The following is a 17,351-nucleotide window of genomic DNA, read 5'->3' as shown; positions in this document are numbered from 1 at the left end:
ATTTATCCCACAAACTTATTTTTTTTTGTTGAAATCCAGAAAACTGAATATACACCATGACAGAACTCATGAAATCATGTCTTCTTCACAATAAAAACAAACTAAGAAAAAGCTTGAATTAGCTTATTTGTGGACAAAAAACAGATAAAGAAATCATCTGATGTGTACATGTACACACATATGGTCGTGTCTCAGTGGAATAAACGTTGTGCAGGAGGGGAGGAGCAACACGGCGGACCAAGACCTACAAAACCTCCAGCTCTCTCTACCAAGACGCTTGTTGCTTTTGGAAAATGATCATCTCAGCCCAACAGTTCCTCTTGGAATCACTGATTGTACAAACTTGACTTCCAGCGTGCCTGCTGCTGAGAGATTTTGGGCGCTTGGGATTCCTCTCCAGCAGCTGGTATGTAGCTGTCTGTGTTGTGTGGGAGTTGGAGCATGGCTCGGCTCGGCGCGAATCTCACGAACTGCACGTTGGAGAGCCCCCTGGCTGCAGACGAGCCCCGGGACGAGCTCTTGGCGCAGGTGGAGATCGCTCTCCTGGCCATCATCTTCACCACGGCGGGCGTCCTGAACTTTGGGCTACTGCTGGTGCTGTGGAAGCGCAGGAAGCAGCTCTGCAGGATGCGCGTCTTCGTCTTCCACCTGTGCGTCGCCGACCTGGTGGTCACTTTCTTCCAAGTTTGCCCGCAGCTCCTGTGGGACATCACGGACAGATTCGTGGGTCCGGACGCGCTGTGCCGGGCAGTGAAGTACCTGCAGGTGGTCGGGATGTTCTCCTCCACTTACATGATCGTGGTGATGACGATAGATCGGTATCAAGCCGTGTGCAAGCCCATGGTGACCTTCCAGAGGCGCAGGGCGCGCTGGAACGGCCCGGTGTGCGCCGCCTGGTGTGTCTCGCTCATCGGCAGCCTGCCGCAGGTCTTCATCTTCTCCCGGGTGGAGGTCGCCCCGGGGGTCTACGACTGCTGGGCGCAGTTCGTCAAGCCGTGGGGGCTCCGAGCCTACGTGACCTGGACCACGCTGGTGATCTTCGTGCTGCCCATCCTCACCGTGATCGTGTGCCAGGTGCGCATCTGCCGCACGGTGCGCGTCAACTTCCACATGAAGACGCAGCACGCCTGGGAAGCGGCGGCGGCGGCGGCGGCGGCCGCGGCGGGCAACTCGCAGTACTCCTCCCGGGCCAGCAGCGTGGCCGGGGTGTCCAGGGCCCGGGTGAAGACGGTGAAGATGACCGTGGTCATCGTGGCGGCGTACATCGTGTGCTGGACGCCGTTCTTCACCGTGCAGCTGTGGTCCGTGTGGGACTCCGAGGCGCCGACCCAGAGTGAGAGAGAACCGCACACACACCCAGCCACGAGACAAAGTCCATTAGAAGCAACATTCAGATAGTTATTGGATTAAAAAATAAAAAGCAGGGACTAGGAGATTACACAGATTATAGGCACTCAACAAACATCAAACTAAATGGCTTCCAATTCCAATTTGTAAAACATAATTTACTCATGAATGTGATTGGGTTTTTTTTTGTACTGTAGTTATTTCAATAGTAGTTACGCATTTTATGGATATATTTTGTCATATAACCAGATGAGAAAAGTCACATAAGCGTTTTAAAATAAGAGATAAGCTTTATGATTTATCCCTTCTCCAACAAATATCTAATATAAAAAATATAACAATGGGATGTCTTATTAATGTTCATTAAGGTGAATTGTAGAAGGGTATAGGTTGAGATTTGATTCCAAAATATATGCTGTAATGTTAGGTATTTATTTTGAGTAAATTCGGAAAGGTTATCGTAAAAAAAAAATCTATATTTTACTCATAAGCAGATAATTCCTTGTTGATAAAACAACTGACATTCAAAGGGGCTAATTTCCTCCTAATTCTTTAATATTTGAGTCAAGATTGATGTTCAGGAAAATATTATACCAGTAAAAAGCAGTAAAATGATTAATCTGTTCATTTTTTATTGCAGTTTTTGGTTATGGCCATTTCCATCCATCGTTTGTTATTAATTCATTTCCGACCACAGTTTCTTAAGCATGTATTCAATTATATATATATACGTAATCATAACACACACACACACACACACACACACACACACACACACACACACACACACACACACACACACACACACACACACACACACACACACACACACACACACACACACACACACACCTATTCGCAGTGTAAGAGACACCCAGAGATTAATCTCACACTCTTCAGTCACTCTTCAGGAGCCTTTGTTAAGAGAGAGATTTATTTCAAAAAGTAAATGTCATATTCTCTAACACAGCCACAATGATAGTCAGATTATGAGGATACATTTACCAAAATTGACCAAATCAAAGGGTTGAATGTTGGAAAATTGCAACATCTTGAGGTAAGCAATGAAATGAAGGGACTAAAGATGATAATTCGCCATTGGCTGTAATCTTGCATATTTACATGTATCTGTTCATTAAGATGTGTTGTCCCTGTTTTAAATAAATAAACCGAAACTCAAATAAAAACATGCAAGAATATCAAAGCATTGTTCAGAAAGTGAGCATCCCTGCTGACATTGTTCATGACTTGATTACATCCTGTAAGTTAAAGTCAATTGAGCCTGATTGAGTTTGTTTACAACATCTTCAAGTGAAAAGGGAGAGTGTTTGTACATTTTGAGGGAAGATGTATTGTTTTTGCATTTTTGTTTCAGAAAAGTTTTATATTCACACAGCAATGTTTTCCAAATGATGTGTGTTTACACTGAAACAGCATAAATGTGGAAATATACGTATTTTTCAAAAGTTGTGTCTTCCCCATTTGCACAAAGACGAAGTCAGAGCATTTTCTAAAAGTTCCACCTTCGGAGCTATTTTCAAAAAGGAGTGTTTTCAGTGGCTCCAGCGATTGTTGGCATGGAAACGGATCAAAGGTTTTCAATTTTCACTTTCAAATGCCCACCACAGCAATATTACATTTTTCCTCTGATGACAAGATGGAGATGTTGTTGATGGGTGTTTTGAATGTTTTGTTTTTGTGCATGTGCGTGTGTGTGTTGAAGAAACATCTTGAATATTTTATCATCTCAATCCCTGTCATAAGGATTGACAGATTTCATATCTGTTGATTTGGAAATGCATACATGCAGTTTCATATGTTATACATGTGTTTACATCTTGATGTGAAAATGTTTATTTTTTCACTTTATTTTTTTTTTCCTTCCTTGACATCCCTGGAAGAGGATAACATGCCAATGTGGTGTAATTTGTTTTTCCTTCATCCTCACAAATCCTGTTAGAATGGTTGTACATCCTGTAAATGTCACTCTTGTTTTATTTCACTGGTGTATTGTCTGAGGCAGAAACTAAATGTGTGAGCTTTAAATCCCACAGGGTCACACAGAAGCCTTGTGTACACGCCTCCTGTGCAAATGTATGTATTGCAAATGTGAATACATGTAAATAACTATATTTGTGGCTGCAAGTGAAATGAACCCTGTATTATGTACACTGTTCTATAGTTATTTAAGAAAAAAAAAACATACATTGAGAAGAAAAAGATACAGTTGATAAATACTAATAGTGTGAACAAGTTGTCTAAATAAATAGATAAATAGATAAATAAATAAATAGTTCCTCTGCATATGTGTGAGTAGATGGACAATAACAAAGTTATTGACTCCCAGTTCATATTCTCCGGGGAGTTTTAAAGTTGAGAGTCACCGGCAATAGCAATTTAATCGGCTGTCCATTCCAATGTCCGTGTACTGCCATTGTTAATGTTCATAGCTTGTTGTTCTCAAAAGCACCCACTAGTGGCCCGACGGGAACTCCATTTTCAGTGTTTCTGACACAAATTTCAAAACATTGCTGTGTGAATGTGAATTTCTTTTTTTCTCTGCAGGACGACCCTCAAATTCAATAAACATTTAAATATTTGCTTCTTAACCCTGTGCCTGTGTTTCCAGATGCGACCTTCACCATCCTGATGCTGCTGGCCAGCCTGAACAGCTGCGCCAACCCCTGCATCTACCTGCTGTTCAGCGGGAAGCTGCCTCAGAGAGTGGTGACCCTGATGTGCGCCCGTCAGCCCGACCTGAAGGAGGCCACGCAGGACGAGGCCACCATGGTCAGCTCCTTCTACATCAGCCTCAAAAGTCTGTCGGACTGCAGATAGAACAACAAGAAGAAAAAAAAAGAAGTGTGTTTGTCACCTAAATCCACACGAGGCCAACTTATTAAACCCCCTCCGAGTAGACCCGCCAATATCTCAGCAGGAAATGCATCCATTGTACCAGCAATCGATGTACAAAGAGACTTCATGAAGAGAGATGTATTGCACATCGTATGTGGTAAGAAATCACAGTTCTATACCGTGTTTTTCTCCTGATATTTTTCATGGCTTTTAAGGACTGGATCGATTGAGTCAGACCACTTTAATCTCAAGGCGTATTGGAAGGACTGAATGAGTGGGCTTTTTTTCTTTTTTTTTTGCAGTATCAATTGTTGCCACTTTGGTGATCCTTCTCACTTTTTCTCAGGTTGACGTCTGTGATTTTTGACTGAAAAGTCTTAAAAATAGAGCTGGTGGAATGGTATCAGGGTGAACATGCAATCCTTGAAAAAGGTCTGAGGATACCTTTTAATCCACAGTATAGTTCATTATGATGTGATCCAATAGCCCACCAGAATCCATTTGGAAGGAGTATTGACAAGTCATTTGTAAACATAGATATTTTAAGTGAACTGTAATCATTAAGATAATGAAGATTTTCAGTGACAATTGCTAATTTAGAGCCTGTTTAAACAACAACGTTTCAAGTGAATACGCATTGTTTTTGTGTAGATTTTTTATGTTTCCAATTCAGAAAAGTGTCTTGTTAACACAGAAACATTTCAAAAACAATATCTGTTTCCACGAAAATGACACAAACACTGAAAACGATATAGTTTTCATGTTGGGCCACTCGTGGGAGCTGTTGATTGTTTTTGTAATGGAACCACACACACAAGCGCGCAGAGAACAATACCTTATAACGTGAATAATGGGAGAACGCTGACGTTTGCACAGACAAAGTACATCGTTATCAGACGAAGTTGGATATCTATTGCGAGTGATGTCGTCATTGTCCATCGACTCGCGCATGTGCAGAAGAACCATTAACCGCGGCGGTGGTGGGCCTAGACAATAGCAGCTTCTCTGCTGTCTGCACAGAGACAGAGCCCGAGTGTTTTCAAAAAGTTGCGTTTTCAAAACATTGCATTTTTCAATTACTCTGGGTACCATTGTGTAAACCGACACTGGAAATGTAACACTTGTGATTTTGCTGTGTAGCTGGAGCCATGGCAACCCCAAAGCAAGAGTTCTAACTTTTGTTGCATTTTTAGTGTTGAGCCATATCAGAGTAAAGTGTTGACGCTCTGGTGTTGGTTTCAGTAAAAACACCTCTATGCCGGAGTTAAAACTTAAAGTACAACTGTTAAATTGCAGAGTTAAAAGAGTTTAACTCTATTAGTGTTACTTGAAACATCCAGATTTTGAAGGCAGCCCTTTCCCTATTGTCCCCTTGCCTCACCTGCCACTGAGGGTGGGGATGGTGGTGGTACCCCACACTCAGAGCCCAGAAAAAAAACCAACTCTTCATCTGGGGTGACTCCTGACAGTCCTGATCCGTCAGATTTGCAGCAGCCGGGCTTTGTCACGATCACAGAGCTGATCGCTGCAGTGCATCATGGGACATGGGAGTTTCTGTGTGTTGTGTTTATGTGTTATTATTTAGGGGTTATATTGGGTTTGTGGTGCGTGTCGTGTTGTGTTGTGTTTTTCGTCCTTAATTCGTGTAGTTAATTAATGCATCGAGATTTCTTTGGTTTATTAGTTGTGGGTGGGCAACTAAGAGTGAAGAGGGTTTTGTGTATGGACTGACAGGAGTGCCAAACTTAAAGGGAAATAAATGTGCAACTATAAAAAGAGTCAATAATAGAAAAAAACTGTGACTACCTGTGTAAATGTTTTGTATCTGGTCTCTGCTTATTCCAATTTTTTATATTCCATACAAGACAAAACAGGAGAAGCATTGACAAAATGGAATAAGCAAAGACCAGATAGTAAAAGAATGTGACTCCCTTTGTAAATTTGTTGTATTATAGATTCTCTTTATATTTCCACATTCTTTTCCTTTTAATTTTGGCACTCCTGTGATTCCATATCTGTGTGGGGTCTCCTCCTGCCATGGTGTTCCTGTTGATTTGTGCGTTTCTTTGGTAACACTAAAATGGTGTTGGTTATTCCAAAAGTGTCTATTGATAACACTGTAAAAATGTTTCTTAACCAATACAGTAAGCGTTTGTTTTTAACACTGCAAACACTGATTTTGCTATCACGATTTACTGAATCCAGTCGTTTGGCATCTTAATGCTTTAAGCTAATCAACACACGCAAAAGAGTTATTTTTATAGTATTAAACTGATTTGTCATCAGTGAGAGGAAGTATGAAAAAATAAGACTGAGGTGTCATTCAGTTGACGAGGTTCAAACCAGCTTTCTGTTGAAGAACAATTTTTTTCCTGTTCTTAAATGGAGTCTGAAATTAACTGATCACCACTTCTTATCTGTGATTGTGACCTAAACAAATATTGCTGAGTGTGCAAAAACCTCATTTACCCTTCACCAAACTGTTCTTTCGTTTATCGGGTTCGATACTTGTAGTAACTTACCAGTGGGACAAATACTGTACAAAACACTGTCGACCATGTAAAATAAGAAAAAAATATATGAATGTATTTATATCGTGTGTAAAGCCAGTGTTTTACTTCAATCTGTATGTGTGTTATTGATTTGTGGTTATTGTATGTTCTCTCCATGTGATCCTTGAGTTGTTCTTTAGCCTGTAAATGTGACGATAGTACAGATCTGGGCTTGAAATGGTCGAGGGACCGGGTACGTTTGTTAATATGATTTATCTTCAGATGTAGCCATCAACTCGAGATGCTTTGTGATGAATATTGCACCATGTTTACATTTTCAAAGTAGCTTTTTCCCCCTGTTTTCCCCCCAGTCTGCTGGGATTACTTGTCTCTGAAGTCCTGATAAATAATCTGTGAAAACATTTTTTGTGACAGTTTTTTTTTTCCCCCTCTCAAGTATCTTTAGATTTGAAGCTGAAATTTCTCCACTGAGAGTTTTGCTTTTCCTCAAGCTTCTTGTACTAAATGCCACGTGAATGTGTCCTTTTCATAAATTTGAAGGACAAATTGTAATTGCTCATATAATAAATTAGTACTCGTGACATGTAGGATATTTTTTGCACATTTCAACTTCAACAACTGATATTTAATACCTTTCCATAAATCATATATCACTGCCAAGCCGGTGACAGGATTGTAGAAATTGCACTCATCTGATTGTTTAAGAGATTACAGTATATTCAAAGACATAAATGAACTCTTACAGCTGATTCTGTTGAATTAATTTATTGTCAAGAAATTAAAAAAATGTTGTCCTTCTCTTGCTTCGTTGTTTTCTTCTCCCTCTTGACCTCAATTAATTTTCTGTCCTCTGAATGAAGGGCAGATAAGTTTATCCACCATTTGATCATATTGATTGAATCAAGGTGTGATAGGTGGGATGCTTTTTTTTTTTTTTTTTAATTCTCCTGTGATGGCCATTGCACATCTGCAGACAGATGCTAATGTAGTGATCAATACACTGAGTCCAGACTTACGCTGAAACTAATTTGCAAAATGCTATGGTTTGAACATTTGTGTAATAAGGCAAAAATGATCGATATACTTATATTTTCACATTACAGCCAGTTGAACATTGTTTGCTTGTTAATGAACCCTCATAGATTCATTTGTTGACAGCCTGGATTACAATCACAGATTCACTCAAACCTACATTTCATATTTTACAAATTTTTGCTGTTTTTACATGATCAATTTTAATGCCAGTCTAATCCAGTGTTTCTGAAAACCAGACAATCTGATTGCTCAATTGGACACAGGTCAGTCAGTGGATCAATCCCATAACCACCTGAGATGTGAAAATGGTCATTTTTAACACATGAAATCAGATTGTTTCCACTTAACTGTTTTGAATAAATTAGGCTGGAAAAAAATATTGAATCAGTTGGGTTGGCTGCTTTTCATAACACAAGTTAGTTTGTGAGAGGAAATATTCCAGAGAGGAAACAAAATTAACAAAATAGTTTCTGTTACGTATGTAGTTAAAAAAGAAGAAGAAAAAGTACAAACATTTCAAGAAGCTGCCAATTCCTCACTCACACCATTAGTTGAATTGTTTCGAAATGAGTGTGAGTCTGCTCCACTTGTCCCCCTCTGTGATTTCCATTGAGTGTCCTGCTGAAAGGCTTAACTGTTTGTATTGGCTCTTTCTCTGAATGAATGGTTACAGGGCTGCCAGCTTTTCAAGATACGTTGGAGTGAGATTTGGCTGGGTAAACAAAGAAAAAACATATCACATAAACAGCAGTTATTTTGCTTGACCAATCCAGCATCAATACCATACAGCAAAAACATGTTTAATATCATTTACTGTAGGTCAGTGGTTTCAGTGGAGCCTCCAGGGCTCAGGTTTGTGACTCTGAGACTCAAAAACATTAAACGCCATGTACCCCCATTGTTTTATGTTAATTTCTAAATCTAGAATAGAATTTAAAATCCTCCTACTAAATTTTAAAGCTCACAACAACTAGGCTCCATCATATTTTTATTTGTTTTATTAGTTTATTTGACAGGGACAATGTACAAAATACTTTTATTTTACGAAAAGATGCTCTGTACCAGATTTAGCTCATGCTAATTTCCCTCTGCAGTCCCCTATATATCGTAATCAACTACTGTGATTTCCCACCAATGTGGGGCTGTGAAAGAATCACAACAGTCAGACTGACACTCTGCTGACGGAGGGTTGGGACAGACCCAGTCATCACTGCTACACTGCTGCAGCTCACCTGTAGACAGGTGTCACAATGTTGTGATCACCTTCTTCTCAGCGTTATTACGTTGCTTCACTGTGGGAGAAGTAAGATCACCCCTGATGAGGTCGACCACAAACATTCCTGCACGATCGAGCCGGTAGCGTGTCATTAAATCATTGTCATTAAACACGGGCACCACCAGGATTCAATTACACACAGATTCCACCCCCTCATTATCCACAAGTGCCTGGGGGGGAGTCGTACAGAAATGGCTCACCAAGCAGAGATAATGCCCGTTTAAAATATTAATTTTTTTCACACCTTTAAAAAAATTGTACACACAGTGCACTGCGCCACTGATTAAACAAACGAAGAACATCTTTCCTTTCTCTTTCTATTTCCGTCATTTTGTCTGTTTAAGAAACTCTTACGGAGACTTCTTAAAAGTCCTCCTCACTACTTCTAGTGGTTTTCCATCTTCGGAGCTCTCTTAGGGTTTAAGATGCTCTGTGAATTGCTTTTATCTTAGTAAGGAGAAATTCTAAGAAAAATCTTTTGAATTCCTCGAAATTTAGGAGTGATGCTTTGTGAATAGCATAGCAGCACGGAGCACTTTTTTCTGTCTTCCTTTCTCGAACAACCAATCACAGATTTCCGCAGACTGCATCAAACCCAGCAACGGGGTCAACCACCTCCTCACTAAGGTGAAAGTTGCTGTCAACTTCTTGCTAAGAGTTACTCTTAGCTTAAAAGTGACTCAGGAAGTGTCTAAGAATTCCTTTGAAGAGGGACATTTAGGCTAGGATTTAGGTTCAGGTGTAGGCTAAGATAGGAGCTCCCTGAGACACTTGGTGAATACGGGCCCTGGACTTGGATGAACGGTGGCCACAGAACATCAGCATCCACAATGTAAAGGTAAAGGAGGATCTTTGAAAGATCTCATCATTGCCACCTGTTTCCTTACTAAAAAGCAGCTGGCCTTTCATGGAAATGATGAAAATACATGCTAGTTAGACATCCTGAAATGTACAATATATGTCCTGGCTTGTCAAACAGAATACAGAATAATTTAATCCAAGCGTTCAGCGATGTCATTAGAAATGCCATTAAAAGGAGATTAGTGCAGGCCCATCTGATGCTGTAGATGTAAACGAGACCAATGATAGCACAAAATAAGAGATCTGAGCTTTGTGTGTGACGTGTTGCTAAAACTGTAGTGGACAGTGTGGTTAAAAGAGGCCGTCTTGAGCTTCAGTGACATGACTTCTGGCAGAAGGTTCCTGCTCAGTATGTGCGGGGAGTGTCGAAGAAATATGGCTGTGTCGACAAGCTTGGAGCTCAGACTTATGATGGAGCGGCTATAATGGCATCAGAGCTTAATGGAGTGTAGGCGAAAATTAAAGAGAAGCTGCCCAGGGCCATGTTTACCCACTGTTACGCACACAAGCTCAACGTGGTGCCGTTACGTTCAGCAAAGTGCATGCCCATGAAATCAACAGAAGAACGAGGGACATTTTTCAGCAAGTCCACAAAGTGCACCGCCTTACTGGATGGTGTTGTCAATCACCGTTTACCCAGCGCCTACAAGATGGAACTCTAACTCCAGGCTGTCAAAGGCATCAACATGCTTTCTCCTCACAGCATATGAGCACGTTTACAATGTGTTTCTGCACTTTTCAAAGTGGAACTGGATCAGTCATCAAATACAGGCCAGGTTTTGATCATTTCAGTGACCGAGCTTTAGTTGGTTTGGTGGATTGCGTAAAATTCAATAAAAGGTCATATCGTTTGATGATAGCACACCAGCTCGGCTATGGAAGCAGCCAAAAAGGCCACTGCTTTGAGTCTTTCTCTGACAGATGCCAGATCACTCGTCAACCAGACGGATGAGTTGAAGCTCCAGTTTGGTATGAATAGCATCGTGAAGGACAGTTGCATTCTGCTGATCACAGAGACCTGGCTTAATCCACTCATCCCGGACTCTGCTATTGATCGCGCTAGCATGCTACACAGCAGACTGGCATGACAGCACAGTGGAGTCCAGTAAGGGCTCAATATCAGCAACGTTTGTTACTGTTAAATGCCGGCGCTTGGAATTCATGCTACTATGGAATTCACTGTGGTCATGATTACTCTTGTTTACGTTCCACGAGATGCATTCTTCCACCTGGAGCAACAGGCTAGCGTGGCTGCATTTTATGGATCACAGCTTGGCTTTTAACACGATCCTCCCTCACAGACTGCTGGACAAGCTGGTGGATCTGGATCCTCCCCCATGCTACCTGCATGTTTATCAGGAGTTTGACTCTCTGCAGTGAGAGGGGCCCTCATACATCTATGGCCCTAAACCTCGGGATCAGCTTGCCACAGGGCTCCGTGTTGAGCTCCCCTACTCTTCATCCCCAACACGCACGACTTCATCCCCGACCGCCATAGTAACAACATTGTCAAAATCACGGACGGCACCAGGGTGGTGGGACTCATCTGTCGGAGGGATGAAACCCCCAAGTGGAGTGGGTGACCGAGTGGTGTGGGGAGAACAACCTACAGCTCAATACCTCCAAAACTAAGGAGGTCATAATTGATTTTAGAAAGGACAGTATAGCCATGTGGAGAAGGTTCTGGGAGCCCACATCAAGGAGAACCTAACTGGGAGAGTGACCTGGGCTGCGGAAAAAGACAAGGAAAGCAACTGTCTTTCCTGAGGGAGGCTGAGGAAAAACAACATCTTGCATGCACACCGACACGGTGTAAATGTTGTACAGCAGCTCAACAGTAGCTCAGAGAAAAACACTCCAGAGAGTCTGGTAATCAAAACAGATCCTAACATCGCTGACTGCCCCCTCCAATCACGAGAAGAACGACACAGTCCCACTGCCCCAAAAAGACACAATATGTCATCAAGGACTATTCACACCAATGGACAAGCCCTACCGGGCAGACAATACTGAGCATTAAAAACGAGGATTACCAGATTCAAAAACAGTTTCTATCCAACAGCCATCACCACACTCAACACAGAAAAACACATTTGATGTACAATATGTTTACAAGGGGTCAGCACAATAACACAAAATAGCCCTTTTGTTCAGGGCTTTTAGTAGATGTTATGTATGATATACAGATTGGCACTTTTAATTCTAGTTTTTAATTGCTACCAGTGTTTTAAATGGGCTGGTATGCACAGCCGCTACATTACATTACGTGTTCATTTTTCCTTAAAAAATTAACAAAAAAACAAACACAATCCCACAGTGAAATTCATGCCTGGATACAACGTGGACTCATGCTTAGTAGACAAATGCAGTCTATCTGGTCTAAGTACAAATTTATTTTTTCTTTTTAAATTTGGTGGGTGCAGCTTATGTACATTTTTTGTAGAAATAGTCTACACTGTACTGCCTGTGGCCCATATTGATGTGATCATCGACAACATCAAAATTTTTCACAATTACACACTTAAATCACGCAATACGTTATATTGCTGTACAGGCAGAACGTTCCCTAAAAATTCGAATCAAATAATTTTCAGCAAACTGCACCATGATCCTGTCCTGTCCATTCCTACATGACCCCAGGTTCCGACATTTCAATTTTTCAAGTAGATTCACTGCAGCATCTTTTTCACAATCACACACTAAAATCACACCTAATTGAAATATTGCTGTCAAGGCAAATTCTCAAAAAAAAAATCTAATTGTTTTCAGTAAACTTCACCACATTCTTGTTCTACATAACTCCAGGTCCCTCTGTGTCAATTTTCAAATGGATTCACAGCAGATTATTTTTCACAATTACACACTTAAATCACACCCAATACATGTAATGATGTACAGGCTGATTAAAAAAATTAAAAAAATCCCTACATTGAAAATAAAACCATATCTTAACTTATTCAGGACAGAGTGTAGTAACATCATCTCATCTCGCTCATTCTTTTCTCTGCCAATATTTAAATAAATATGCAATTACTTACAACATGTATTTTTTTTTTTTTTTTTTAATCTCACATCATAAAGCAGCCGGTGGATCTACATCCAGCACAAGGTGCCCTTATTTTTCACTGAGCAGTTGCCACCCACAATGTCTGCGCACACCACTGAATATCATATTTTTGTTTCATATTTGTGTGACACACTGACGGTATGTCACTAAAAGGAGTACCGGCATTAATTTTTTCTCCCATTTAAAGTACTGCTTGTTACAATTAAGATACTTATATTCTATACCAGGGGTATCAAACTCACATCCTGAAGGGCTGCAGCCCTGCATGCTTTTCATGTCTCCCTTCTTCAACACACCTGAATCTCATGATGGCGTCATCACCGAGTTCAACAGAAAGGCTGATAATGAGCTGCTCATTGCAATCAGCTGTGTTGAAGCAGGGAGATTTTGGGAGATGTACAGTTTGATGAGATCCGCCTCTCATCTCATAGACAGTAAGGAATGATTGTAAATTTCCTGGACAGCTTCTCGGTTAGTTTTCGGCCCAGAAAGAGCTCAGTGTCCCTGTGACAACAGCGTCGGTGGAGCCGGTCGTTCTCAGCATTGACAACAATCAGGATGGCGACTGATCAAGAAGTGCTCTCTTCGCTGGCAGGGATCTTTATTGAGACCCTTGACTCTGATGGAGTCAGAGACTCATACGTCACACGCCACTGGTGGAGAGGATGTTTGATCCCTCCCAGAAGAGCTGGAGGAAGTTATGAGGTGCAGGGTTGTAGCCATTTGTACCCCCTGTCGACTGAATGGGAAAGAGTGGATTGACAACATAGTACGACAGGTTGATGCAGTGATTCACATTTGATGACTCTGCTTTATTGACATGTCATGGTGATGTATAGCTTTTACTCATGTTACATGAAACATAAATCACTGGGGTACACCCCAACATGGAAAAAGAGCACCATATTATAAAGTTCGGCTTTATTTCACTATTTTCAGCTATGCAAAGATATAGAGATAGAGCTTGATATTTTCTGAAACATTTGTTGACTTCATCTTTCAGTGGTTTAACAGTTTAACTGTGTTTCTCTTTATGAAAATGTCATACTGGGTTTTCATTGATTAAAGAGCAGTTCGCTAGCTGTTGAAGAGATTGCGCTGTGCTTTGTAAGGACAAGTAGAGAATAAAACGTGTCTAATTCATAGGATTTCAAGTGGGTGCAATCAATTTAGCAACATGTCTCAGACATGAGCAGCTCGAAGCTTGGAGCTGAGCTGGCACAATAACTAATGAATGCTTTCTTTTGTTTCTCCTTTTCAGAAATATTAGCTTGCTTGATAGCTTGTTAGATGTTTTGTTTCACTGTGAATAAAAGCTTTCAATAACTGTTACTTGTCCACTAATCCCACTATTTAAAGCTCATCGATTTGTTATTCTATGTCTTTGAGTTGTTCTTTAACTATACTGATACTTATATCTAAACTCTACCTTTCCATTTCAATCAACACCAACACCGATGAGCTGTTTTTCCTGATGTGAAAGACACTTTTTTGCAAAGAATGCTAACCATAATAAAAGCATCAAGTCAAATAGTGTTGATTCCACACAACCCTTTCATCGGTCGAAGAAACTGCTAGAAATTTTTGTCCTGATTGTTTCTCCTGACTGAGAAATATCCCAAAGTGAAATTTAAAGATATTTTTGCTTCACCCAGCTGGGGCACTAAAGGCATGAAAAAATGAGCTTACCGTCAAAAGAAATTGCCATGGTAACCTATGCAGGATGCCTAAACTGCAAGTATGTTGTGTTTGTGATAAGAGCTCAGCAGGTAGAAACTGACGTCTGATCAGCTTCACTGAAAAAAATTCCAGTCCATTTCTTGACATTATGTGGCTCTAAACATGTTTATGGAAAATGACAGAACCCCCCCCCCCCCCCCCCCCCCATACATTTTGAATTTGATTTCATTGTACTTCTCAGTAATAAGCTTATTTGAAGTTGGAATATGTCACCTCTCAGCGAAATGAAGGCCATCAAAGAAATATGCTCCTGACAACCATAAATGGCAGAATAGAAAGTTAAGAATACAAGCAGGTGCAAAGTGTCTGGAGACCTGTGCTTTAGATTTTCCAGTCAATCATGAAAACATTTCCATCACAGGGGATGGAGTGAATCTGCAGTCTGCTGGCGTAAAGCCTCTACGAGATTATATAACCAACAAGTCAAACATTTACAAATTACAGTAAGCCTGCTTTGAACTGCTTCAGCCTACATATTACATTTGTGATATTGTGTTTTCTCCACTTTGGCTTTATGTGAAATGATGAGGTTAACAACATAATTCACATTCACACGTTACAATAGTTGGATGTACATTCACAGTGGAAAATAATATTGCAATGTGTGTAATACATGCAATAACACTGTTTCGCCCCCAGTAATACTGGCATCCTTCTTGCCCTGATAATCCTGGTGAATGTCAATATATTTTTTTCACACTGAATTATGCCTTTTTTCCCTAATATCCTAATGACGTGTTTCACATGAATGCACAGAGAGTTTGTTTGGAAAAGTTGGGTTACGCTACAGAAATGAAGATCAGTTTCTCAACCACTTACGCGGACAAATGAAGGCATGTTAATCCAGCTCATACATCTGGTTAATACAGGTGCGCAGACGAGAATCTCTCGCGCAAATACACAAGAGGTTTATAAAGGCTGATTCTCAGCTGTGGACTCAGCAGAGGCTTGTTAACATTAGTTAATAAGCTGAAAATGTTGAGAAAGCTGCCCCAGGCTCATGCAATGTGGGGTTATAATATTGTGTGAACACACCTCATGCATTCCTGACAGAAAGCGCAAAGCTGAATAAAGTACTGGATAATTCATGTGCATGAGCACGTCTTAATTAAAATGATACAGGGGCTGTAAGTTCATGATGAATACAAAGACCCAGAAATAGGCCTGAGTGCTTATTATTGCCTACGCCTGAAGGATGTGTCCATTTTTCAGAGGAGCTATTAGGTCTGGATGACGGCTGCAGAGACTGTTCTGTTCAAAAGTTTGATTAGTGCAAAATTAGGAACCTATGGAGGCACTTCTTTTGTTGGTAAAACAGCTGGATCCTTAAAATGTGGTGCTTTAAAACACAACTTCTCCATCCATCCATCCTCATCTATTTGATCCACATTATTTGTCCCTAGCATTTTTTTTACTTTATCCACGAATGCATTAAAATCCTTCAATAGGCATTTTCGTGGATTAAAAAAAAAAAAAAAAAAATATCAAGCCATCAATATCCAGCTTCCATGAAACCTCTTTCTCCGTCTTGAACCACGTCTCGATGCAGAGAGTGTGTAACTTAGGCCCCGCTTACACAACATTTTCAAGAGAAAACACAAAACTTTCATTGTGTTTTGCATATCTTTTTACACAACAATGATGCTGGGAGCCACTTAAAATACAAGCTTTTGAGAATATGGGTCTCAAGGTGGGACTTCTCTAAAATGCTCTGACTCCTTTGTTTTGTTTATGGTCAATGGATTTCACTTATTGTGTCTTTCAACTGCGTGAGCACCAAAGTGCTTTACATCCTGAATCACATACACGCGCGCGCGCACACACAGGAAAGTTAAGAAAAAGAAATAAAACACATTTATTCCTTGTCATTCAAACTTACAATGAGTCTTCTCAGAAGTTCAGAAATAGCCCCAATAGGTTTGTGAGAGTAAAACTATGTTTTCTGAGAGAACTGACACATGAACAGGAAAAACATGCAAAGTCCACACAATAAGCCCATAATTGAGATATCATCGCTGTGATGCAAGTGTGAATGTCAATGCGTAACTATCTGGATATGGTGGAACTAAATACCTAAAAATTGATCCAGTGATGTGTTCACACCATTTACAGCACAAATGGCCATAGTAGATATACCTGCTTTGTTTCTTTAACCAATCCAGGCCCTTCCAGTCAATAGAACCAGTATCAGGAGCTGGAAATTGGCCAGGATGTCATCACATTGAAAGAAGGCAGTTCATACGATCGCCACAATTCTTAGTTTCCTCTGATGTACAATGGAAAAGATTTTGGTGAAAAATTGACAGCAATTCTGTGTTTGAAAGAGATATGGAGAAGAAAGACATACTGAGGGAGATCACAAATATGCATAGCCGGCCAGAAATGACAATGCAGCTTCAAAAGTGGCATCTCTATAGTGACAAAACTAGAAACCCTTTTCCATGACAAGACCACAAAGGGTTCTCTGCCAACAGAATGGACTCTTCTGTCCACAATTCCAATATAAATGTTAAATAGCAATGAGCTGCAGGAGGCATGTCAGGGTAAGATGAAAACATATATATGTATTAAAAATAACCTTTACTTTTCAATAACAACAAGAACATCAGGGTCACGCCAGGATCATGAGGAGGTCCAGAACTTAACAGTATTGGAC

General features: G+C 40.5%; 1 protein-coding gene across 1 annotated transcript; it reads left to right on the top strand.

Moving 5' to 3' along the window:
• Window positions 1-441: 441 nt before the first annotated feature.
• Window positions 442-4,185, top strand: avpr2b.1 (arginine vasopressin receptor 2b, tandem duplicate, 1; the record flags this gene model as incomplete). The annotated part of the gene is made up of 2 exons (XM_080494418.1): window positions 442-1,333; window positions 3,977-4,185. 2 exons carry the CDS (start codon window positions 442-444, stop codon window positions 4,183-4,185), a joined length of 1,101 nt encoding a protein of 366 aa, XP_080350544.1.
• Between the last annotated feature and the right edge of the window lie 13,166 nt (window positions 4,186-17,351).

Source organism: Blennius ocellaris (assembly GCF_963422515.1).
Source record: "Blennius ocellaris genome assembly, chromosome: 4".
Taxonomy (NCBI): domain Eukaryota; kingdom Metazoa; phylum Chordata; class Actinopteri; order Blenniiformes; family Blenniidae; genus Blennius; species Blennius ocellaris.
This window is presented reverse-complemented; position numbering and strand designations above follow the sequence as displayed.